This window comes from Epinephelus fuscoguttatus, linkage group LG23 (assembly GCF_011397635.1).
Source record: "Epinephelus fuscoguttatus linkage group LG23, E.fuscoguttatus.final_Chr_v1".
Taxonomy (NCBI): Eukaryota; Metazoa; Chordata; class Actinopteri; order Perciformes; family Serranidae; genus Epinephelus; species Epinephelus fuscoguttatus.
Window position 1 is genome coordinate 9,340,925 of NC_064774.1, and position 25,235 is coordinate 9,366,159.

A 25,235-nucleotide genomic window follows, 5' to 3' on the forward strand; every position below is an offset into this window, starting at 1 on the left:
GTCAGTGCTGACACAGCTGATGCTAAAAAAGGGCATCAGTGCAATATACTATACATACGTGCATTAAATGGGGAGATGTCAGAGCGAGGGGGCTGCCCATGGACAGGCACCCTGAGCAGTTGGGGGGTCGGTGCCTTACTCAAGGGAACCTCAGCAGTGCCCAGGAGGCATCCTTGCACCTCTCCAGCTACCAGTCCATGCTCCATATTTGGTCCGGATAGCAACTATAACCAGCAACCCTCCAGTTCCCAACCCAAGTCTGTGTGGACTGAGCTACTGCTGTTTCTGTCATCAGCACAGGGTGAAACTTTGAGCCCAAATCAGAGAAACAGGATTTTCTAGCAGTAGAGTGCTTCCCTTCATACTATAAAAGCCTCCCTGCTGCAGGTCCACTGTGTCCAGCTGTGGCTGGACGGGTCTGACTCCTCAAATTAACAGGGAAAAATCCAGGCAAGGTAGGTGTGTAGTGTTCTCATCTTTATGAACAACCAATGTAGCCTTGAGGAAACCACTTAGACTACAGGTCCTTTCATATGCTGGAGAGGAAAGAAAATGAATAATTAGTCAGCTGTCAGCATGTTAGCATCATTGAAACACATGAACTCAAAAATGAAAGGCTCTGACGTACCTCCCGTTTTCGATACTTGTGTATCAAATATCCTGTGACTCCAACAACTATGATCGCCAGCAAGATGCAGAAAACCACAATTAGGATCACTCTGCTCTGACTGGACAGCCCACCTGACAGGAGCAAACGAAAAGAGACAATAAGAGCTGATGTTAGAAAACAACAAACACACAACATGAATGTGACTCAGTGTCAGGTCTGATAAACTCTAAAGCTTTAGTTATAATCCATCAGATTTCAGCCCTGAAACACAAAATGCCGAAAACGACTGTCTTGTGTTGTAGATTATCGGTGATCGCTGCCGGTGCTAAACTTAAAGACAGATATATTAAGTTTCCTGTGACTGCTTCACAATAAAAGCCACCCCATGTTTCACCAGTTGAACTCTTTTAATGTGAAGCAGCAGCAGTAAGAAATAAAGTATCAATAAGGTAAAATCACATTGGATCACATGCAGACATCGTTCCCTGTGAACCAGCTGTGCATGAGTACAATTTGAGTCCAGTGCAGGAATGGCGGACCCCGCCACTGACAATAAAAACTACCACAAAGAGGTAAATACAGAATTTGACTGGCTATTGCTGAAAAAATACACATCATTAGAGACATTTTGAAAATCTTATAACTTTAAACATGAAGCCTGACTGAAAAACAAGGGTAAAGAAACTTAAAAATAGCATGTTCATGCTGAGAACTCTCACTTCTCACTTTGGCTCTGGAAAAACAGAAGATTCACAGTGACTTACAACTCTACATTTAAAGGAGACGACAGCAGTTTCTTATTGTTGACAAATATAAAATAAATAAGCTTTAAAATATTTAAGCTTCTGACCTTATTTTTGTTTATTTTTTGGTATTGTATAGAGAAGACAAAATGTTGATACATCAAACTGACTTTACATCAAAAAGTGACACTCATATGTTGTTGCAACCCTGACAAAAAAAAAAAAAACATAAAAAATTCTGGCAGCACCACTGACATCTTCAAATGTCTTGTTTTGTGTCAACAACCAGTCCAAAACCCAAAGATTGACTGTGATATATAAAAAAAAAAGAAATGCAAAAAAATCTGAGTTTTTCTTCATAAATGACTTAAATGATTAATCGATTATCAAAACACCCATCAATTCATTGATTTATCATTTCAGCTCTAAGAAAGTTTTTCCTTGGACTGTCAAAAATGTTGAATAATTTGAACAATTAAAAGTTAATGAAATGTTCTTAGCAGCAGAAATCTCCCCTCAAACTGGCCTTGAAACTGACCTTAAACCAGGTGTATGACACAGAACATGACACCCAGGTTAAAGACTAAACCAAAGGTAAACCACAACCCCATGATGATACAGTCAGAACAGAAGTTGAAACTTCTTTGTCACATACTACATAGTGCCACAGAAATACTACAGAAAACGTGTTTAGTATAAGACAGTTGTTTTGTCAGTGAACCTTGTGAGCTGTAATGAAGCCAAATATAGAAACGCTACCTTTGTTAAATGTTGCTGTTGTCCCTGGCTTCATAATGTTCTTTGTTGGAATGCATCACTTGAGCTGCTAGGCTAATTTATACAATGTATGTCATGCAATGACAATACATAACGCTTAGCATGTTGTATTTGTTTGGAAAATGTATCCAGATAAAGACAAGTGTTTGCAATGTGAAAGTGGTGCTGAAAAAGAGAGATGAAATGTATCCATCTGTGTGTCCAACCATCACATGACCTAAGCTATCTGAAGGACAAAATTCAAATTACATCAGAGAGCACAGAAGTAATCCAGACATGATACCTGTTTAACCGTCAGTCAAGTGCTGCAAGTGAAGTAATGAAGACATAAGAGAATAAGGATAAGTAAAGCAAGGGTTGGCTTTGGCTGGCTGGTTATCCTTTTGTAGTAAAAATATAACTTAAGAGATGAACAAACAACACAAAGAGTGCACTTGCAGTGTAACACAACAGGTTGTAATTTGTGATGACAAAATCAGGTATTTTAAGCCACCAGTCCATGCTCCATATTTGGTCCATAGCAAGTATAACCAGCGACCCTCCAGTTAACCCAAGTCTGTGTGGACTGAGAAACTGCTGTTTCTGTCTATCACTACATACTAAACGTACAAATCAGAGAAACGTCAGGATTTTCTGCAGAGACACACAATGCTTCATACTATAAAGCCTCCCAACTGCAGGTTTTTGGACTCAAGCTGTGGCTGGATAACTATACTCCTCAAATTAACAGGGAAAATCCAGGCAAATGTCCTGTGTAGTGTTTCTCATCTCTGTTGGAATGCACCACTTGAGTGTCACAACTAATTTTGTTGTATTCCTATGCAATGACAATACATGCTTTATAGTTTTAGTTGTAGTTCTAGTTGTAGTTCTAGTTGTAGTTGTAGGTGTGCATTTTGCAATGCAAAGTTATGCAAAGAGAGATGAAATGTTTCTTTGTGTCCAACCATCACATGCAAAGCTATCTGGAGACAAAATTCAAATTACATCAATGTTTTACAGAAGCAATCCAGTGTCAGGAGCTGACTAGCTGATGCTGAAAAAGGGCATCAGTGCAACATGCCATACTCATGTCAGGTCTTAAATGGAGAGATGTTATAATCCTGCCCATGGACAGGCAGCCTGAGCAGTTCGGTGCCTTACTCAAGGAACCTCAGCAGTGCCCAGGAGGCATCCTTGCACCTTCCAGCTACCAGTCCATGCTCCATATTTGGTCCGGATATAACTATAACCAGCAACCCTCAGTTCCCAACCCAAGTCTGTGTGGACTGAGCTACTGCTGTTTCTGTCATCAGCACAGGGTGAAACTTTGAGCCCAAATCAGAGAAATCAGAGGATTTTCTAGCAGTAGATTGCTTCCCTTCATACTATAAAAGCCTCCCTCCTGCAGGTCCACTGTGTCCAGCTGTGGCTGGACGGGTCTGACTCCTCAAATTAACAGGGAAAAATCCAGGCAAGGTAGGTGTGTAGTGTTCTCATCTCTGTGAACCACCAATGTAGCCTTGAGGAAACCACTTAGACTACAGGTCCTTTCATATGCTGGAGAGGAAAGAAAATGAATAATTAGTCAGCCGTCAGCTTGTTAGCATCATTGAAACACATGAACTCAAAAATGAAAGGCTAGAAAACAACAAACACACAACATGAATGTGACTCAGTGTCAGGTCTGATAAACTCTAAAGCTTTAGTTATAATCCATCAGATTTCAGCCCTGAAACACAAAATGCCGAAAACGACTGTCTTGTGTTGTAGATTATCGGTGATCGCTGCCGGTGCTAAACTTAAAGACAGATATATTAAGTTTCCTGTGACTGCTTCACAATAAAAGCCACCTCATGTTTCACCAGTTGAACTCTTTTAATGTGAAGCAGCAGCAGTAGGAAATTAAGTATCAATGAGGTAAAATCACATTGGATCACATGCAGACATCGTTACCAGCTGTGCATGAGTACAATTTGAGTCCAGTGCAGGAATGGGGACCCGCCACTGACAATAAAAACTACCACAAAGAGGTAAATACAGAATTTGACTGGCTATTGCTGAAAAATACCATCATTAGAGACATTTTGAAAATCTTATAACTTTAAACATGAAGCCTGACTGAAAAACAAGGGTAAAGAAACTTAAAAATATCATGTTCATGCTGAGAACTCTCACTTCTCACTTTGGCTCTGGAAAAACAGAAGATTCACAGTGACTTACAACTCTACATTTAAAAGGCGACAGCAGTTTCTTATTGTTGACAAATATAAAATAAATAAGCTTTAAAATAGTTAAGCTTCTGACCTTATTTTTATTTATTTTTTGGCATTGTATAGAGAAGACAAAATGTTGATACATCAAACTGACTTTACATCAAAAAGTGACACTCATATGTTGTTGCAACCCTGACAAAAAAAAAAAAAACATAAAAAATTCTGGCAGCACCACTGACATCTTCAAATGTCTTGTTTTGTGTCAACAACCAGTCCAAAACCCAAAGATTGACTGTGATATAAAAAAAAAAGAAATGCAAAAAAATCTGAGTTTTTCTTCATAAATGACTTAAATGATTAATCGATTATCAAAACACCCATCAATTCATTGATTTATCATTTCAGCTCTAAGAAAGTTTTTCCTTGGACTGTCAAAAATGTTGAATAATTTGAACAATTAAAAGTTAATAAAATGTTTTTAGCAGCAGAAATCTCCCCTCAAACTGGCCTTGAAACTGACCTTAAACCAGGTGTATGACACAGAACATGACACCCAGGTTAAAGACTAAACCAAAGGTATGATGATACAGTCAGAACAGAAGTTGAAACTTCTTTGTCACATACTACATAGTGCCACAGAAATACTACAGAAAATGTGTTTAGTATAAGACAGTTGTTTTGTCAACTAGGTTTTTTGGACTCAAGTATAACATAGATAACTATACTGCGGCACACACTTGCACAGCAGCTTTTGGCTCAAATGTCCTGTGTCTTTTGTTTAATGTTCTTTGTTGGAATGCATCACTTGAGTGTCACAACTAATTTCATTGTATTCCTATGCAATGACAATACACGCTTTCTAGTTTTAGTTTTAGTTGTAGTTGTAGTTGTAGGTGTGCATTTTGCAATGCAAAGTCATGCAAAGAGAGATGAAATGTTTCTGTGTGTCCAACCATCACATGCAACGCTATCTGGAGATAAAATTCAAATTGCATCAACGTTTTACAGAAGCAATCCAGTGTCAGTGCTGACACAGCTGATGCTGAAAAAGGGCATCAGTGCAACATGCCATACATACATGCATTAAATGGAGAGATGTCAGAGCGAGGGGGCTGCCCATGGACAGGCACCCTGAGCAGTTGGGGGGTCGGTGCCTTACTCAAGGGAACCTCAGCAGTGCCCAGGAGGCATCCTTGCACCTCTCCAGCTACCAGTCCATGCTCCATATTTGGTCCAGATAGCAACTATAACCAGCGACCCTCCAGTTCCCAACCCAAGTCTGTGTGGACTGAGCTACTGCTGTTTCTGTCATCAGCACAGGGATGAAACTTTGAGCCCAAATCAGAGAAACGTAGAGGATTTTCTAGCAGTAGAGTGCTTCCCTTCATACTATAAAAGCCTCCCTGCTGCAGGTCCACTGTGTCCAGCTGTGGCTGGACGGGTCTGACTCCTCAAATTAACAGGGGAAAATCCAGGCAAGGTACGTGGGTAGTGTTCTCATCTCTGTGAACCACCAATGTAAACCACTTAGACTACAGGTCCTTTCATACGCTGGAGAGGAAAGAAAATTAATAATAGGATATTAAACATCAATGAGGTAAAATCACATTGGATCACATGCAGACATCGTTCCCTGTGAACCAGCTGTGCATGAGTACAATTTGAGTCCAGTGCAGGAATGGCGGACCCCGCCACTGACAATAAAAACTACCACAAAGAAGTAAACACAAAATTTGACTGGCTATTGCTGGAAAAATACAACACACCATTAGAGACATTTTGAAAATCTTATAACTTTAAACATGAAGCCTGACTGAAAAACAAGGGTAAAGAAACTTAAAAACATGTTCATGCTGATAAATCTCACTTCTCACTTTTAATGTCTTTGTCTTCCGTTGGATCAGACGTTTGTAGACTGATGGGTTGCAGTGGTGTTTCTGTTGTTTGAGCTGACTTTGGCTCTGGAAAAACAGAAGATTCACAATGACTTTGTGTGTATACATATATATATATATATATTTGTATCGTATAGAGAAGACAAAATGTTGATACATCAAACTGACTTTACATTAAATACATGATGATACAGTCGTGTGATTTTGTTCCAGACACCACAGGCTTGAATCAGCTTTAAATGGTGTTTAACTGCTGATCAGCTTAGGACATAATTTAAATCTCAAGCATAAACAATAAAGAGGAACAGAAGTTGAAACTTCTCCATCACATGCTATGTAGTGCTGTATATAGGTCAAGCTCAGGTTCAACTTCCTGAGGGGCACTTTGAGATAGAGACAGTAGTCATGAGTACAACAAAACAGACAGTATGATGTAAGCATACAGAATCCAGTATGACACACCGTCAGGGGTGAATCATGGACATCAAGGGCCACTGCTTGTTAAGATCAGCAATAACATACGGGACAAAGGAGGATCTGTAACGCTTAGTGCTGCATTTAGGGAGGCAAAACCTCTGCCCTGATGGAAGCATCCAAAACTCAACATGGACGGGGTGTTGAGAGTCTGAGACAACAGACCGAGCTTCAGAGGTGACCCTCTCTTCATACAGATGCTGGAGGTCATTTAAAGCAACAGCAGTGATCTTACAACACAGCTTGACCACTTTTTCCAACCTGTTCTTGATTTTAAGGCTCAGATTACCAAACCAACAGACCATGTTAAAGGAAGGAACGGACTCGATAAAAAAAGAATAGAACAATTTCTTGATCATCCTATCTACATCAAAACTCCTCACCTTCCTTAAAAGAATAGCTGTTGGTTTGCCTTCTTACAGATGCTGTCAGTGTTCACATCAAAGTTCAACTTGTCATCTAAAACCCCGTTTCCAACAAACACTTTCGTTATGATGCCAAAAGTAACCCTTCAGACATGGTCCTTACACCCTAGCATTTCCATTGCAAACAGTACCCTTAAATGTGGGCGGGGTTGTTGTCACTCACTGTATTACGTGCTTCTTCAACAGCTTCCACTTTAGTTTGTCGTGGAAGGAGTGGAAATGTTTACAGAAACGCACATGTAATAATGACAGTCACTACATGGATTATACTTATGTGTCGAATCAACGCCATCTGCACCTCCCCAGAAATGTAACTACACGTCACAGCGACGCAGACCTCCTGTCTGTTTCTGTAAGCTGAAACCATTTCCCTCAGAAGTCTTACACAGATAAGAAACAATAAATTGTGAAGAGAATAAAGCCTCCACAAAAATAACATTTAAAGTCTTGTGTGTGATTTACCCTGGCTTCATATGAGCAGAGGAAATCTGTGCTCATCGCTAGGCTAATTTATACAATGTAAAATGCCATAGGCTGGTGCTAATAACGTTAGCATGTTGTATTTGTTTGGAAAACGTGTTTAGTATAAGACAGTTGTTTTGTCAGTGAACCTTGTGAGTTGTAATGGAGCCAAATTTTGTAACATTACCTGTGTTAAATGTTGCTGTTGTCCCTGGCTTCATATGAGTAGAGGAAAAGGAGGAAACTGAAACTGAAATGCTCATACCTCGGTGGTTATTATGAGTCCAACTGACTTCAAATGAATCCTTATACAAAGCCAAAAGATTCTCTGGCAGGATTTAGATTTCCTCTGCAAAGCAGCATGATTTTCTGTCACTACTTCAGAAGCAGATTTAAAATTCCAAAACATTTGCTATTTTGCTTGCTACAAAATGTGTGCAGAAATTCTCCCAAAAGATCCACAATGCTTCTGTTGAGTGACTGAAGAAAGTGTTTGTAGGAATACTTGAAATCAGGCCTCTGTTATCCTTTAACTCTGTGCCATCATCAGGTCAAAATAATTATTGATTTCTTTGGTTTATGACCAAATACCTACAAAACTGGGTAATTCAGCTCAGGCAAAGTTTCTATTTAGTGTTTATTAGCGTGCTAAAATGCTGAGCTAAGATCCTTCGACTCGTTGTATAGTTTCATTTACTGAATTCTACTGAATCAACTTACCAGTGACAGTGAGCCGACATGTAGCAGTGCTGCCGTCATAACGTGTGAACACTTCACACATGTACAGTCCTGAGTCATCAGTCCTGAGTCTGGACACATGAAGTCTGAGTCGTCCCTCTCTGAGGACGTCTTTGTCACACTGGACTCGTCCTTTAAACTGTTCATCCTGAGACTCTGGGACCTCAACACCTCCATGTAGACGAAACAGGACTGATGGTCTGAGATCAGTTAACAGTTCACAGTAGATAAAAAGGGAGTGGAGGGAGCTGCCAGGTTTGGTGGTGAACATCCACTCCAGTGTGATGTTGTGGTTCTCCTCTGCCTGATAGGAGGTCTGTGTCACATTGACTACAAATGTTCCTGTTGAGGAGACAGAGCAGTCAAACACGAAAAATTAGAAAGGATAAACAGAGTTAAGAGAATGATACATTGCTTTTTACACCACTATTTTTACAATATGTATTAAGTAGTATATTTACGTTATAATATATTTTCATAAACTTATTTCTAAGTTTGTTCATGATGCATTACCCAAGTGCATCATAAATGCAAGATATATATTTAGGACTTGAGTTTTGTATTCATCAAAGTCATAAAGACATGAAATATATAATAAACTGTGAGCTGTGTGGTAAAGTCAAGACATTAATTTAGAAAAACGTTATGAATTAAAAATGTTAAAGGTGATCACAGTAGATAAAAGTTCAATCATTAAAAACTCAAATCAATGCATATGTTCTTGATGTTTGCTGCCATCTGCTGGTCATTTTTAGATTCTTTCTCAGTTACAAGTCAGGCCCAGTGGAGTAAAGGCATCAAGACAAACAGTGCAGAAAGTGTGTAACGCTTTTTTCCAATTTTGAAATAAAAACACTGACTATTACCCCGCGCTTGCTGTTCTACCTGTTGTTCTCCTCAATATTTGATAAATGCTTTAATATTTTCAACTTGAATTATTGCATCCATACCATGACAATGTAGGTGAGGTACACATGGTTGTGGATAAAATGATGAATTTATGGCTAATTAAATATTCTACAAAATAGCTGTTTATGTCAAACATAATGTAATTAGTTCAGGATGTTCTATTTTGTGTGAATTTTGGAGCACCCTGCATCCCACTGAAAGTACTGGTAATCTGGATTTGGTAATCCAACACACTGGACCTTCAATAGTTTACAGATGTTCTCACTGACATATTTTAAAATGTCAAAGAAATAACAAGGAAAACGTGCTTTAAAGTGTATTTTGTCTTTTCTTTTTCTGGGTAATAACAGAAGGTGTAAACTAACCACAGACACTGGAGGTCAGGTTGATGAGCAGCAGGATGATGTAGATCACCTTCTTCCTGTGAGAGGAGACAGAGCTGAAGAGGAATGTGATTCATCATGATCAATACAGGGGTGAGAGAGACAAGACAGCACCCAGCCTTGATTATGGGTCAGAAACAATAGGTCAGTTTACATGCACACTAATATTCCACTATTATTCCCAGTATGAGAATATTTGGACTTTGATGTAAACATGTAAACAGCATATTCTGTTTGGATATTCTGAATTAGACCTTTTCCAAATGTTGCATTTTCCAATTAAGCCATATGGGACGTTGGTATTTTTGGATTTTAACAGCATTCTTTGGACATGGAGGTAGAGCATTCAGTATTCCATCTCAACTGGGTTTATTACTGCAGTTTGTGAGACACAGCTTCTTGTTGCAACACGTTCTCATCTCAGCATCAAATACTGAAACTTTGTCAGTGGACCTAAACGGCAAATATGACATGCTAGATTCTCTCCTGTGTCAGGTTGTTACAGCGTGTCAATTTACACTTGTTACACACATTGTGACTTTTCAAAATACGCTTTCATTTTCACAGTAAACGTACAGTTTCTGCTCGATACATGCATTTGGTCTTTTTCAAAATAAAACTTACAATGTAGGTAAAACTTGGGCAGTTTCCATACATCATGTATGTGTAACGTATATCAGGACGTTTAATGTACATCATTAAATCAAGGTTTTGATAGCATGTCTTTCAAGAAATACGCATTTTATTTTCCAAATCTTTATTCACTGAATGTACATGATCTTTAACTTCTTAGTTATAAAGTGCAGCAGGAATGAGTCCTAAAAAACGGAAGTGAGTCAGCATTTTAGCACTGGTCTGTGGTTAACACAAGCTTGAGAAATTTTCAGGTTTTGTTGTACGACATAAATTGGGTCAATAAAGTTAGCAGTTGCTAACGAGCGGCTAAATGAGACTGCAGAATGTCATCATGCCTAACAGCCAAGGTTATCATAATGGAAACTAGACTAAAAACTACAACAGGGTGTAAGAAAACATTTTAGTCAACTGAAATAAAAATAAAAAGTAGCCTTTAGAAAAAAAATAACTGAAAGGATATTGTGTACTTACAAATCTAAAATAATACACTGGACACCTCTAGTTTTAGTCTTTGTCAGTGTGGTCAAATTTGTCATGAGGAGGCATTGGTTCATATGTTTATTGAGACTGGGAGTGAACTGGCTTCACAAAGTGTTGTGCTGGATTCAGGTTGTGGCCAAAGTAGAAGGAAGCATTTCCACAACAGACAAAATAGTAGCTCAATGCGCCACTTCTGCCTACAAGACAAACTTGGAGGATCACAGGCAGCATGGCTTTGAGCCAACCAAAACTAACAATAAAGCTTTTTATTTCTCAGAATTGAAGCACTAACTCAAACATTAACATTAACATTAACATTAACATTAACCCATCATACTTGTTAGAAAGACTTAACTCACCATCTGTGGAACAGCTCTGACCTCTTGACGTACGAGGAGAACGACGTCATCACCTGGAGCAGCCACGATTGGTGGAAGTTAACCAATCACCTCAGATTCACCTGAGAAACAGAGGATAAATTATTCATGCCCAGCTTCCAGAGACAATAGGTTGTCAACAGTGGTTCTACACAGCAAGCTTCAGAAATACACAATTTGTCTTGAAACCACTTTTAATGATTATTTTCATCAGTTAGTTATTAGACAGTGAGTAAATGAAATGCTAGATTGTGCAGGGACATTTGTGGTCAATGTGATCAACCACACTTCCTCAGATAAAAGTTTCTGTTCCTTCCTTTCTAAGAGTACTTTCCTAAATCACTCCTAAGCTAGGACTCCTTAGTACAGGTTTTTAGGCTAAGTCAGGAGCTCTGAGAGTGTTCTCAGAATGTTTGTGAATATGACCCGAGAGTTCGATCCTCTGCCTGACCCTCCCTGTGTCCAAGACTATTCATTAATTAAACAGTCTAAGCTAATTAATTGTTCTATATCATCATGCTATTATTTATATACGTAGGGGATTTTAATACCAGAGGTGGAAAAAGTACTGAAAAATTCTACTCAAGTAAAAGTATCCTTACTTTGATGAAATTCTACTTAAGTACAAGTAAAGCTACCCATCTAAAAATCTACTCAAGTAAAAGTAAAAAGTAGTTTGTTTAAAATGCACTCAAAGTAGAAGTTACTTAGTTACTTCCAACAACTTGATGGGGGTCACTCCTATGCAGTGCAAAAATGGTCCAGAGGTCATAAATCCAGTCCAAAAACTGGTTATTTTTTTATGATGAACCACAGAATTCAATTCAGTTTAGGGCTGCACAATATCATTAGAGCATCACCATCGCAATGTGCTCTTGTGCAATAGTCACATTGTGAGACTCACACTATAAGTTCATCATATCATCAATATAATATTAGTCAAAGGCAATATGCCTGCTTATTTTGCTGGTTAATACTTAAGGTTGTGAAGTTCTCAGTTTCCATGACAGTTTGATTGTAAAATGTATATTTCATGCAAATACAGCCTTTCCAACTCCCAAATGATGACGTCTTTCCAAATAGAGCTGTTCAAGTTACAGCAATACACTGTATATTGCAATACATATCGCAGTATACAAAATTGTTGTCGCATTGTCAGTTTTGTCTAATATTGTGCAGCCCTGACTCACCAACACAACTGCTAGACTGATGATACACAGAGCAACCTGTTGAGCAATGTTGTTGGGCATTATTCTCAGAGATGCAAACATGTGTATGATCAAAAAAGAGAGCTTGTCGAAGCAAAATTCTGAGTATTAAAATACACTAACACTAATTTGGAAGAATACTGTGTATTCCAAAACAGAACAAATCAGAGTTCCCCCTATATGCAACTGGCAGGTGGTGCTCCGCTGCTGAAATATGACCGCTGCTGCTGATTTATTTTTCTTTTTTTGTCTTAGCTCTTTGTTATATTATTTGGCGCTACAGACGCTTCATATCCAGGTCAATTCACACTCTTGTGAGTAAAGCATATAAGAGGAGAGGAGTGGGCTCTGTCTGATCTCTTCATAAACTAAAGTTATATTATTTTTCCGCGACGGACGCTTCATATAATAACATTATATTATTTATTGTGTTACACGATGAAACATTTCACTTTATAACGTGATGACTTATATTGTTTACAGGACGTCATTTCTGTCTCTGCATGGTCGCACTTGTACTGCTGCATTGCTGCCACCGGCTCCCCCTTGATCCAACAAGGAGCAGGACGACAGGGCCTCCTCTGAAAATCAATAAACATCTCACTGGTCTTAGACACATTAATGTGGAGGAAAGAGTGGCCACACCAAAAAAAACCAAAACAAATTCATCCAGCACTGAGTCATGATCATATTCTGATCCATGAAGAAGGCTTACAAATACTTGTCCGCATACCTAGAGACGAATCTTGATGAGTGATCACTCTGACATTCATTTGTGTATTTGAGAAAGAACACATCCCTGAGGAGAAGAAAGATGGGTGCTGGACTCTATGATGATATGCAAATATCTAGTTTCTCTTCCAGTATCTAATGCAAACTGCAGTGCAGTGCATATGTATGTGTTATTTTGATATTACTTCAGTTTATTGACCTGTTGTAGACAGTATTAGAGCATATGGATCATTTCCTAATCAATGATCATGATTAATTCAGCAGATCAAGTCTGAGCACTGTCACAAAGAAAACTACACATAACTACATATGTCAGATTAGAACATAACAAAAGCAAAGTTCATTGTCATGCACAGCTGTTTAGATGCGTACACTCAGGAGATTAGTATAGTTAGTTAGAATAGTAGTTTGTAGTCGTTGCTATGGTAACAAAACGATGCCAACAGCTGATAGGAGAGCTTACCTTTAACAGGTGTGAATCCACACAGCAGGCAAAGGACGATGAGGGTGAGGATTATAGGCGACAGTGAAACACTGTTACTGAGCTCCTCCATGTCCATTTAAATGTGTGACCGTAAATCAGTAAAGATTGATGACTAACTTCAATCTAGCTGTGTGGGATGTTTCGTCTAGTCCCGACACATTTCACCAGTGACCTCACTGATCCTCCGCCTACAGGGGGGAAATACCTGTGCTATGTCGTCGTCTCGTAACATTATGATACTGTAATTAATCTATTCACAAGTTTCTCCAGAAGCCTATAGGCACTGCCATGACAGACAACTACTTCCGCTATCTGGCAACCTGTGTAACAAATCATTTTTAATTAATAATTTGATCTCTTCGTATAATCTTGATTTTATGTTTTTAACTGAAACATGGCCTGACAAAAACACAGGTAATGCTGTTCTAACAGAATCAGCTCCACCCAACTACAAATTTGAATCTGAAACACGAGAAAACAAAAAGGGTGGAGGTGTCTGTGCAATATTTAGAGATCATATGGTTATGCACAGGTTGTCATTTGGGGTGTTTTCATCACAGAAAAGGGAGTGCCGGAGGGCGGCGGAAATGGCGCAAGTCAAAGCTTCATGTTTATTATGAAATTTATAAAGAAAAGTTGTACGTGTTCAACCGGATGTTACGTAGAACAAGGGAGAGGTACTTTTCGGAAATTAATGGAAACTGCAGTAACAACTCGCGTGTCTTATTTGCAACAGTGAACAGATTAACAAACCCTCCAGCTCAACTGCCATTGGAACTGATCTCCACATCTAAGTGTAATGAGTTTGCAGTATTCTTTTGCGACAAGGTTCAGACCATTAAAAATGCCATCAGCTCCACAACACCAATAACAACCCTGCAGCCACCTAGACACTTAGAGCTGACTCATTTTGCACCTGTAACTGACAAAACTGTCCAAGAGATCATCACCAGTCTGAGTTCGTCTACATGCTGCCTCGATGTGTTACCCGCTAGATTTCTAAAGTCTGTGCTGAGCAGTTTGTTACCACCACTCGCTCACATAGTTAACATGTCACTACAATCTGGAACATTCCCAAAGGCCTTGAAAACTGCGGTCATAAAGCCTCTCCTAAAGAAGAGCAGTCTTGATGCCACAGTACTGACAACTACCGCCCATTTCAAATCTGCCGCTGCTTAGGCAAAGTCCTTGAGAAAGTTGTTTACCAACAGCTTACTGACTTTCTCCTAAAGAACAACTCCTTTGATGTTTTCCAGTCAGGTTTTAGACCCCATCACAGCACTGAAACCGCTCTTATTAAGGTGACAAATGACATCCGCCTCAACACTGACGCAGGCAAAGTCTCAGTTTTAGTCCTTACTAGTTACTAGTTACTAGTGTGTAACTTAGCCATACTTTTGTGTTTTTCAGACTGTACACCTGACTTCTCTTCAACTGCCTCAGACCAGACCAGGAGCTCAAGTCCTGCACATCCCCCTGAACCAAAGATGCACTCGGTCCATACACAGTGGGTGGACCCTGCACGACAGGATCATGATTATTGCCAGATGGCCAGCAGAAAAGACGTGCAGGATAAGATGACTCAGTGTGATGAGATTGGCTACTTCCTGCTTCAAAATGATGCTGCTTTGCTCTACACTGGTATATCCCTAGAAACATTTAACATTCTTGTGTCAGCTTTGGAAGGGTATGCCAATAATTCATTTACAATGTCTGTGCAAGATCAAGTTCTCATGACACTTATGAAATTAAAGACCAACCGTGTAGTAGGTGATCTGAGTAGACAGTTTCATGTATCACTGAGCATGGCTAGCAAAATAATCTCATATTGGATTGACAAACTAGAGGAAGTTTCGACCTCTAATTCCATGGCTTCCAAAAGAAACTATTCGTGCAACCATGCCTGCAGCTTTTAAGAGTAACTTCCTAATACAACATGCATTGTGGACTGCAGTGAAAGCCTCTTACAGAAACCCAAAAATCTTGATTCAAGAGGGGAATCATACAGCCATTATTATTCACATAACACAGTGAAATACCTGGTAGCGGTTGCCCCATGTGGACTAATTATGTTCATTTCTCCAGCATATGGAGGGCGATGCAGTGACAAATTCATCACCATGGACTCAAGCATATTGGACTACTTAATGCCTGGAGATGAGGTAATGGCGGACAGAGGCTTTACCATAAAAGATTTGCTGTTTGAGAGAAAAGTAAAATTGGTAATGCCTTCTTTTACAAAAAAACGTGGACAACTAACTGAGGAACAGGTGACAAGCACCAGACGAATTGCACATGTAAGAATTCATGTTGAAAGAGCAATCAGACGTTTGAAAGTATACAAAATATTATCACAGGTTGTTCCGATCAGCATGGCTCCTTAAACAGACAAGATTTTAAGAATATGTGCTGCTCTTGCCAATTTAAGGGAGGATCTCATTCGTGATTAGAAATAAATCAGCATGAAATCAACATGTGCGGACTACTTTTACAGGGCTATTAAGGACATTGTAAAGGACTGTCAAATGAAATGGTGCTGTAATAGTTGAAAAATGGATGGGTACAAAACATGTATGGAGTTATGGATTTAATGTGAACATTCTTTGCATGTTTGTTATTTTGTACAGAATGTGAATATTTTTGCATTTTATTTTACAATGTATAAACTGTATACATTTAGTGTCATCACTTAAAACAATGAATCCATGTCACCTTTAACGTTACTTTGAATTTGTTTAAACTCTGTTGTACAGAATGCAAATACTCATGCATTTCATTTGTATAATATAAACTATGTACATTTAGTGCTATCAGTAACAATTAATTCTTGTCACGTTAATGTAAAGCTGCAACAATTAATCGATTAGTTTTCAAGTATTAAATTAACCCCTAACTATTTTGACAATCGATAATAAATATTATTTTAAAGAAAAAATGTCCAAATTATCTGATTCCAGCTTCTTAAATGTGAATATTTTATGGTTTCCCTTGTCCTCTATGACAGTAAACTAAACATCTTTGGGTTGTGGATTTTGAGCTTTGGCAAACAGCGATCATCATTTTCACTATGAATGTCGTTCGATTAAGCAATGTATGGCACACATTATTGTACACGCCACATGTGCAGATGTTCACTAAACCTTGCCCATTATTTCAATGTATCTTTCATTTAGCTTAAGCCATCCTGCAGCATATTCCTCTACAAGCCGAGGTAGCATACGTGAGAAGTAAAAACCTCTCAAGCGATTTACTAGCTCCACAAACGCCTCGTCATACTGCACTGTAAAAGAAACATGCTCACTGGGTGTCCAGATCAGAAGTGTAGCAGACTTTAGACCTGTGCAAAACATTGCAAGCTGTACTTGCATGTAGTATCCCCTGCTGCCAGTTTTCTGCAGCTGCAGCTCTCGATATCACTGCATTTCTGAGTAAGCTGATTAGTGAGTGAGAGTTGGGTTGGCACAGGACATTTTATTTCGAGAAGCACACGTGTGTCAATGACCCCATCCGGACTGGCAGAGAGCCATGGTTCTTGGACACTTATAACAGTGCCCTTGTGAGTAATGTTCATGCCCTGTTCTTTCAGTTGACGGCAAGCTTTAACTTCATTTTCTTTACCATAGTTAGTAGCATAGTTGCCACGAAAGGAGGGGTATATGTGCTCACAAAGAAATTTGTCACTGCTTGTGGCTGCATGTACAGGAACCTTTTTTGCTGAGCTTGCTGTAAGTCTGATTTTTCTACAGTTGTGCCACAAATCAGATGCACTTTGCTCTCTCGTTTCTAATTCTAGTTGAGCTGCTTGTGCATCACAAACTTCAACATATGCCTGGTAAAATGTCTTGCATGGGTCGCAGCTGAGACCATAACTGTGTACCTGGTGTGGTTGACAAATCTTGTCATCAACTGCACTGTTTCCCTGCTAGGTTGTTCTGCAGATGGTGAGGCATTATAACACTTTCCTATTAAGGTGTTCTTGAGGGAAAAAAGTGGTTGGATAGGGGCTTTGTCTACACTGTCTCTGAAGTCTTTGTGTGACAGATGATGAGGTGTATTTGGGAGTGATTGAGTCACTACAGCTCTACAGTTCACACTATTGCTGTTCTGCCCTGTGTTGTCTGAAGTTGATCTGACTCAGACGTTTCGGCTCAAGATTCTTTGATGTCCCTGCATTCCACCTGCGCTGCTCATCTGTACATGCAAGCCCTGTCTTTCCACTGACCACTGCATTCTGCACCTGCAGTAATGACATCAATAGTATCTTCATTTCTCCACTTGCTATTGACATTACTATTAAGTATGAACCAGAGGTGGGTAGTAATGAGTTACATTTACTTGAGCAACTTTTTGGATAAATTGTACTTTTAAGAGTAGTTTTAATGCAAAATACTTTTAACTTTTACTTGAGTAATATTGTTCTAAAGTAACAGTACTCTTACTTGAGTACAATTTTTGGCTACTCTACCACCTCTGGTATGAACTAAGCATGATAAGTAGATTAGATTCAACTTTATTATAATTCAGATTATTTTATTAATCCCAGAAGGGAAATTAATTTGTCTGTCAGCTCATCTGCCATTCATCATTGAATTATAGAGTCTGATGGCTGTGGGTATTAAAGATCCTACATATATATTATTTTTATATGTGTGTGTGTGTGTGTGTGTGTATATATGTGTGTATATATATATATATATATATATATATATATATATATATATATATATATATATATATATATATCAAACAATAAATGTTACATATTTTGGATTTATGAATACCTTCCATAGAATAGCTGCTGCATGGCTACATGATTTCCCTAACCCGGCAATACACGAGCAGCATGACCCACGCTGTATGTTTAGCTTGATTGACGCTCTGGCTGGGCTCTACTGCTGCCTTCAGAAATAAAAATTCACCGTGTTTCTTGAACAGTACTGTACCTATTTTGTTACTATGCAGGTAATTATATGCTTCTGTGCTTTTGTAATTCCGTAATTCCTCGCCATCAACACCTTCGGAAAATACAAAGTAATTAACAATGTCGATGTAGCTAACATCGGGCCATTGCTTCATGTCATCTACCCACTCCGTGAGGAGTGATGGGTGAGGCACTGTTACAGAACTGTCCTCACGACTTTCTAAAACAGCTGTACTGTGTATCCACCTCCGATTTTTGTCCATTTGCGTCATGTCCATGGCGAAAAGCCGGTGTTTACGGTGGCTTTCACCGCTAGCTCAACCGTAAACACCGTTAAACCGGAAGTGCTTTACCGGTTTCCGGTTTGAAACAGGAAGTCAGGAATCAAGTCAGGAAAAAGGTGAATAGTTATTTTTTTGCCCTCTAACAGCGAAAATTAAATGATAAACAATGGTAATAGGGTGAATTCAGGTAATGTGGGACAGTTTTTGGTAGATGCTCCGGTAGACTTATATAAAAAACTATTTACTTGCTCCAATGATGTTTCATTAAATCATTTTTGGTCTTATTAACATTTTATGTTTGAATTCAGTGGGAATACAATCTTTTTTTAGAAGCCACACACCTTCAAACATAACATGACACCCTCTTTCAGCATGCATGTTCAGGTAATGTGGGACAGTTTGTTTGGTAAAGTGGGACAGTCATTCTTAGATTTAAAAAACAGGCCTCTTTGCGGTGAATACAAATCATTTCAATTAACAATTAACAATTAACAATTAAAGTTAGGGTACTTTTCAAAGACAAACCAACAGCTGCTGGTCGCTCCACCATCGAGTGTGCTGCTGACGCAGTGCATCTCCCTGTGGTATTGTGGATGTTCGGCTGCAAACAAAAAGGTACTGCAGTGGGTGATAAAGATTGAACTAACATTGATTTTTAATAACTGCATGATGTATTTTTGTATGAAATTATTTATTAATTAAGAATTATTTATGAATTAAGAACAGATAATAGGAAATAACAGGAAACAGAAGAGAACAGAAAAACAGTAACGTCTTGCTGAAAATATCCAGTTTTAACACCACAAAATCATGAATGTCTTGCTTAAAATATCCAATTTGATCACCACAAAATCGTCAGTGTCTTGCTAAAAAATGCTATCGCCACAAAATCATGAACATCTTGCTAAAAATAAACAGTTTTATCGCCACAAAATTATGAACATCTTGCTAGAAATAACCAGTTTTATCAACCCTGACCAACCCTGACTAACAGTGTGCGAGAGTCTTGCTAGGCATAAATTTATGAAACAGAAGATTAAAACACTATTTCTGAATATTTTCAAAGTGGTAACGTTGTGAAAACACTGATAAACACCCACAACTGTGACAGATTATGTTTAAATGTGCTCTGTATTTGTGTCGCGACAAAGCATTGACTGCTTGCAAGCTAACACGAGATAGCCAACAATGTTACCTATAGCTAGCTAAATGAAATGATGGAGTAGGCCTTGTTGTAGTTCTACAAAGGTTAAAACTTAGGAGGGTTAGGGTTAGGGCCAGTTTTATAGCATAAATAAAGCATAACACGCTGTCCCACTTTACCTTAACAATGCCGTCCCACATTATCTAACATGTTCAGCTAATGTGGGACAGTGACATAAATCATGTTTTCATAAAAACAAAGGATTATTTTACACTTTTTTCTCCTGTTTCTCAACCAGTGTTTAACCTACTTCATTATGAAACAGAAGTATAGGTTCTTACCTAATTTAAATTTCATTAAAAGCCTTAACATTGAAAAACTGAAACCCACTTGCCACTGAACTTTCCAAGCGTTTGTGCTGTGCAGACCTCCTGTGAAGATAGGTCACGCCCACTCTGATGATGCCAGACCAACCCAAACCATTGTTTAGTGGCAAATTCAAAGATTCCGAATTCAAGATCAGTTTTGATCATTGTGTATTGATTTTGACCATATTAAATCATCACAATGCGTAAACGTCCCACATTACCTGAATTCACCCTAATAATTATATTTGAGCATAAACTGTTTATTCTTCAATAAGTTGTGTGTGGTGCAGCAAACAAACTCACGTGAGGACGGTGCGAGCTACTGGAGTTACTCAGTCCATGATCGGCACAGTTTGGGGTGTGATCTTGAGCCAGGATGAGAGGTGCACTTTGTACAAGAGAAGGTTTAAGTTCAAAAACACAGTGTGGTCCGGTTATTTTCCATGAGGTCTGCAGAATCACTTCCTTGTTCAATGGTTTGAGTCTCACTGATCAAGCTGACGGAAAGAGGGGGGGAGTGTCTTAAGGGCACAGTATCAACCTTTTAATTCGTTTAGTGTTTTTGAGCTTGAGTTTTAATGACTGCAGAAAAGTTGTTTTTATATCAATATTTTTCTCCCTTTTTGTTTATTTACTTGATAATTATTAGTCAAAAATTAAATGCAAGTTAAATGTAATCTATCCTCATGTGCTTCTCCAGTGTTCTCTCATCCCAGGATATATTTGCATGTGGGGCCCATGTGGGTAGTAAACACTAATACAATACACTACAACACACTTGTAGAGAGCCACATTCTTTCCCTTTACCCTCATCAGGGAGGTTTTTATTCTCATCTCATAAAATGTCAGCTTTTTTATAGTCAGAGAGTTACTCTGCACGGTCTCCAAAATGCATCCAGTGTCCTCCCACAGTCTGAACACAGGCTGCCTGTACATGTAACTAAGAGTGTTTGTCTTCAACATAACAGCGTTAACCTGTCCTGTGTCTCACTTCTTGCTCAGTGCATGCTGTGATTGGTGTGTCAGTGGAGCACAGATCTCCATCAGGCAACCAAGTGGCTGCCCAGACTGATAGCTACTCACTTACTCAGTGTAGAAGCCCAAATAATAAGGAAAATAATCAAATCAAGAAAATCTGCATGTCCACAAAAGCAGGCACGCAAAATGCTCCAAGCCTGAAATGCTCCTGGTGTATTAGTACATTGTGCAGCCAAGGGGAACAAAGCTGGGTGGCAGAAAAGTTGCGGCCTCCACCGGCCGGTTAACATGACTGAGGTAAATTGAGTTACAGTTACAGCTCAATTTGGCCATTTAATTGGTCTACTGTCCTTGTCCCAGTATACAAGCACAGGAGGGGAATTGATTTATGGACCGAAGTCCAGCTCTGCTTCCTCTTTCAGCTTGTTGGACTGTAGTGGTTATTCTTGATCCTATAACCACTGTGGTGGCTGAGCAAAGATATGTCTGACTCGACGCATCCAAAAACTTCAGTGCTTCAATGCTCAGAAGATGTAAATTTAAGTCTAAATAAAGATTCAAAGATAAACTAAGGATTCTATAAAAACTGAAGCAAGGTCAGTCTCTGTATCAGGCCTTGAGGATGGAAGCCTCTCCTTGCTTTATCCCCATCCATCCACAGCCACTAGATGGGGTCAGCTCAGAGACCAGAAAGAGGTTATGGTTTGTTAACATAATTTTGGCTCCTACAGGACCTGTCTCCAGTTCACTTCTTAGGACACAGACCAAACAATCGAGTGTCGTCCAGCTGTTCCGACTCGTTTCTGAGCAGGTCGCCAGCCATTCTGTGTTTTACTCCCATCCATGTCTGTCAAAATATTTAACTCTTCCAGCTGACACAGGATGAACTGTGTCTCCTCGTCCGTCCAAAAATGCACAGCTCTAGATGTAGATTTCACAATGTTGTTACTGGCTTCGTCTTCTGTTACGATTTAATGCTATTAGACTTCCAGGTCAAAGGCTGTGGCGGACACTGTGGAGCATGCAGTGCTTAGACCACTTTGGCTTTGCTTGACTGTATACATGCAGGAGGAATTTGACTCCTAATCAGATTATCTGGGTGTGTTAGTCTGGATTTGAGAAATTCGATTTAGTACAATTTCAGTGGGACTGAAATGTTTAGGTGTATTTTAAAAGTCCACTTTTACGGTGCTTTCACACCTGCCCTGTTTGGTTCGGTTCAAGCGAATTCAAGTTCATTTGCCTCCTAAGTGCGGTTCGTTTGGGCAGGTGTGAACACAGCAATCACACAGCAAAACAACCGGACCTAGACCTTGTAGGCACATGACCACACATAATCTGAGGGGACCCCTCCATTATTGACCCCATCAAACAAAATGGGGGCGCTATAGAGCTAATTTCTTATCTAGGCCTAACCGTTATATGGATTTTTACTAAACTTGGTAGATATGTAGAACAGGACGCCTCAAGGTGACTGGAGAAATTTAAGTCTAATTGGCAACTGGGTGGCTCTATAACAACAGAAAAATGCTTAAAAATGGCTAAAACGCAACTGATCGCTGTGGCTCCCCCTGTGGACCAATGTTGTTGATTCTTCTTCTAATTTTTGGTATGACTGTGTCATGGTATGGTATGCTGTACATAATCATGGAAACTGTCAGTAAGTCATTCTGTCTGTCCCACGTTTTTCTACTCACTGACATGGTCAATCTATGTGAAACTACACATAGGCATTGAGGACTGGCATAGGCAGAAGGTGACAAAGCTACCAATGGGTATGGACTAGTTCTTATTATTTTTAGTGATATTTATATTTGTCTGACAGTTTCGATACAGTGAGGATACTTGTTGTCATTGTTGTAATTAGTGCCATTTGTAGTTCTACTGTGGTTAATCTATTGGTCTTGTTTGTCTGTTTTCTTTTTTGTTTTGTTTGTTTTTGATTATTGTTTTGTAGTTTTCCTGTTTTCTTGTTGTATTTTGTTTCTTTTTGCCGTTGATTTTTAATTATGTATTTGTTTGACACTATGATGTCATGTTTGCTTGTGTGGACCCCAGGAAGAGTAGCTGCCACCTTGGTAATGAGTAATGGGGATCAAAATAAATAAAGCTTTACTATTGTATTCTTCACAAATAAACAGAACATTGAGAAAGTATTAATTGGAAAAAAAATAAATAATCAAAAACCAGAAAGGACACAAAATTAAATGTGCTCTTCAAAAGTATATTTCTCTGAAATGCCCCTACAGTGGGGTTTACTTATTGTAAAGAGGTGATAATTTAACAGGGCAAACACAGGCAGCAGACTCTGTTAGAGGAATCCGTTCACAGCGCTCTGAGCTTCCACAGCATCTGGACAGATGTTAAGAGTCGCCCTCAAAAGGGAGACCATCACCCCACCTGGTGGACATTTTGATCTAAAGCACTTTCATTTCACAGACACAACTGTCTGACCCTGATCTGACTGAAGACCTGAGACTTACAGAATCAGTGACACCATTTTTAACAGTGTCTTATTTCCTTATTTATGTAATATTTTTCTGATTTCAAACATATATGTTTCATTATTATTGTTGTTTCATTAATATTTTATATTATATTATTGCTGGCAATTATATTCCAATTCATTTTTTGATTATTTTAATTGTCCGATTTTACTTGCCTCATTACTATCCTGAAGTGTTTTCATCCCAGTTCAACCAAAGCAAGACGCTTCTTCAATGAAAGGCGAAACGTCTCCAAGAAACGCAAGCAAGTCCAGTTGCCTATGATATAGCATTACCATGACCTGGATGACTGAGAATCTTCACCAAAGCACTTTGTAACTTTGCTTTGAAAAGTGCAATATAAATAAAGTTTATTATTATTATGTTATTGTAATGAGGTACTGCAAATGATTTGCCAAAATATGTAACACATAAAGGGACAAATTATTCATACAATTAACAAAACATAATCAACCATAACTTTTTAATGACGTTTGTCTAAAAACTGGCATAATGTAACCTCACAGTGATGTAAAGAACAGTAAACTGGCGCCTGCTCCTCAAATTTCTCACAAGTGGTGATGGGCTTGATGGCTCCCTCACTGACACTAGCTACCTCCTGGCTAGTAATGTTAGCTGTAACATTAGCCTTCTGGCTATCGTTTGCCTCTTTAGCCTGGCTGGGAGCAGCTCCCTGAACTGACTGAAGAAGCTGGTCATTATATTATGAAGTGGGTTTAAAGCCCTTTCCAGCTCCGTCTTTTCTGGCATCCTGATTTATGTGCAGGTCCTGGCAAAGCAAAGAAGTTCACTCATCAGCTAATAGTTCATTAAGATTGGCAAATTTCTCAGGCCATTGTGTTTTTTGCAACAGTTGCATACCAGACAAAAAACACATGTTACTAAAGCAGCAATAAGTACTGTGCAATGTTTTTTTTTTTTTTAAAAAAAAGATAATAATAATAATAATAATAATAATAATAATAATAATAACCTTTATTCATTAAGTGTCTTTCAAAACAGAGTTACAAAAAACTGATAAAAACACTTTGGAATATAAAAACTGAGGAAATCAAAGACAGTCTAAATGAACTTAAAACTCAGGCAAAATAAGGAAAGGCTCTCCGATAAAAGTACGTTTTAAAAGGGACTTAAAAGAGATCACTGACTCGGCTGACCTGATTTTCTCTGGATGGCTGTTCCAGAGCGACGGGGCCCTGACAGCAAACGTTCTGTCCCCTTTAGTTTTCAGCCTCTGGAACAGACAAATGATCTCTGCCTTTAGACCTCAAAGTACATCCTGGCGTGTACGGTACTAAGAAGCCTGAGATATAGCTGGGAGAGAAACCATGAAGAGTCTTTGAAGTAATCAGTAAAATCTTCAAATCTATTCTAAAACATACTGGGAGCCAGTGTAAAGAGGCAGAAACTGGAGTGATGTGATCACGCCTCTTGGCAGCTGACTTCTGTACAGTCTGAAGTCCATTAATAGATCATTCAGGCAAGAAAAGAGCCTGTTGCAGTGA

At 38.9% G+C, this 25,235-nt stretch overlaps 2 protein-coding genes across 7 annotated transcripts in view; both read right to left on the bottom strand.

The window, feature by feature from the left end:
- The window catches only part of LOC125884451 (myelin-oligodendrocyte glycoprotein-like), a 75,058-nt gene extending 61,443 nt beyond the window's left edge, over positions 1-13,615 (bottom strand). Inside the window, exon 1 of the mRNA XM_049569419.1 lies at positions 13,508-13,615. Within this exon, the coding sequence (XP_049425376.1) occupies positions 13,508-13,604 (97 nt within the window). The 5' untranslated portion in view covers positions 13,605-13,615. The remainder of the gene's footprint in view (positions 1-13,507) is intronic.
- The window catches only part of LOC125884450 (uncharacterized), a 57,176-nt gene extending 36,439 nt beyond the window's left edge, over positions 1-20,737 (bottom strand). Inside the window, exons 1-7 of one of the 6 annotated variants that reach the window (XM_049569413.1) lie at positions 20,549-20,737; positions 11,087-11,187; positions 9,594-9,667; positions 8,302-8,661; positions 6,200-6,286; positions 629-741; positions 338-536 (exon numbers count right to left, since the gene is read on the bottom strand). In XM_049569413.1, the coding sequence (XP_049425370.1) occupies positions 513-536; positions 629-741; positions 6,200-6,286; positions 8,302-8,661; positions 9,594-9,667; positions 11,087-11,136 (708 nt within the window). In that variant the 5' untranslated portion in view covers positions 11,137-11,187; positions 20,549-20,737 and the 3' untranslated portion in view covers positions 338-512. Of the gene's footprint in view, positions 1-337; positions 537-628; positions 742-5,403; positions 5,877-6,199; positions 6,287-8,301; positions 8,662-9,593; positions 9,668-11,086; positions 11,188-20,548 lie in introns of those variants that run through there. The other 5 variants (XM_049569417.1, XM_049569415.1, XM_049569418.1 and 2 more) reach the window with 5 other exon arrangements.
- Between the last annotated feature and the right edge of the window lie 4,498 nt (positions 20,738-25,235).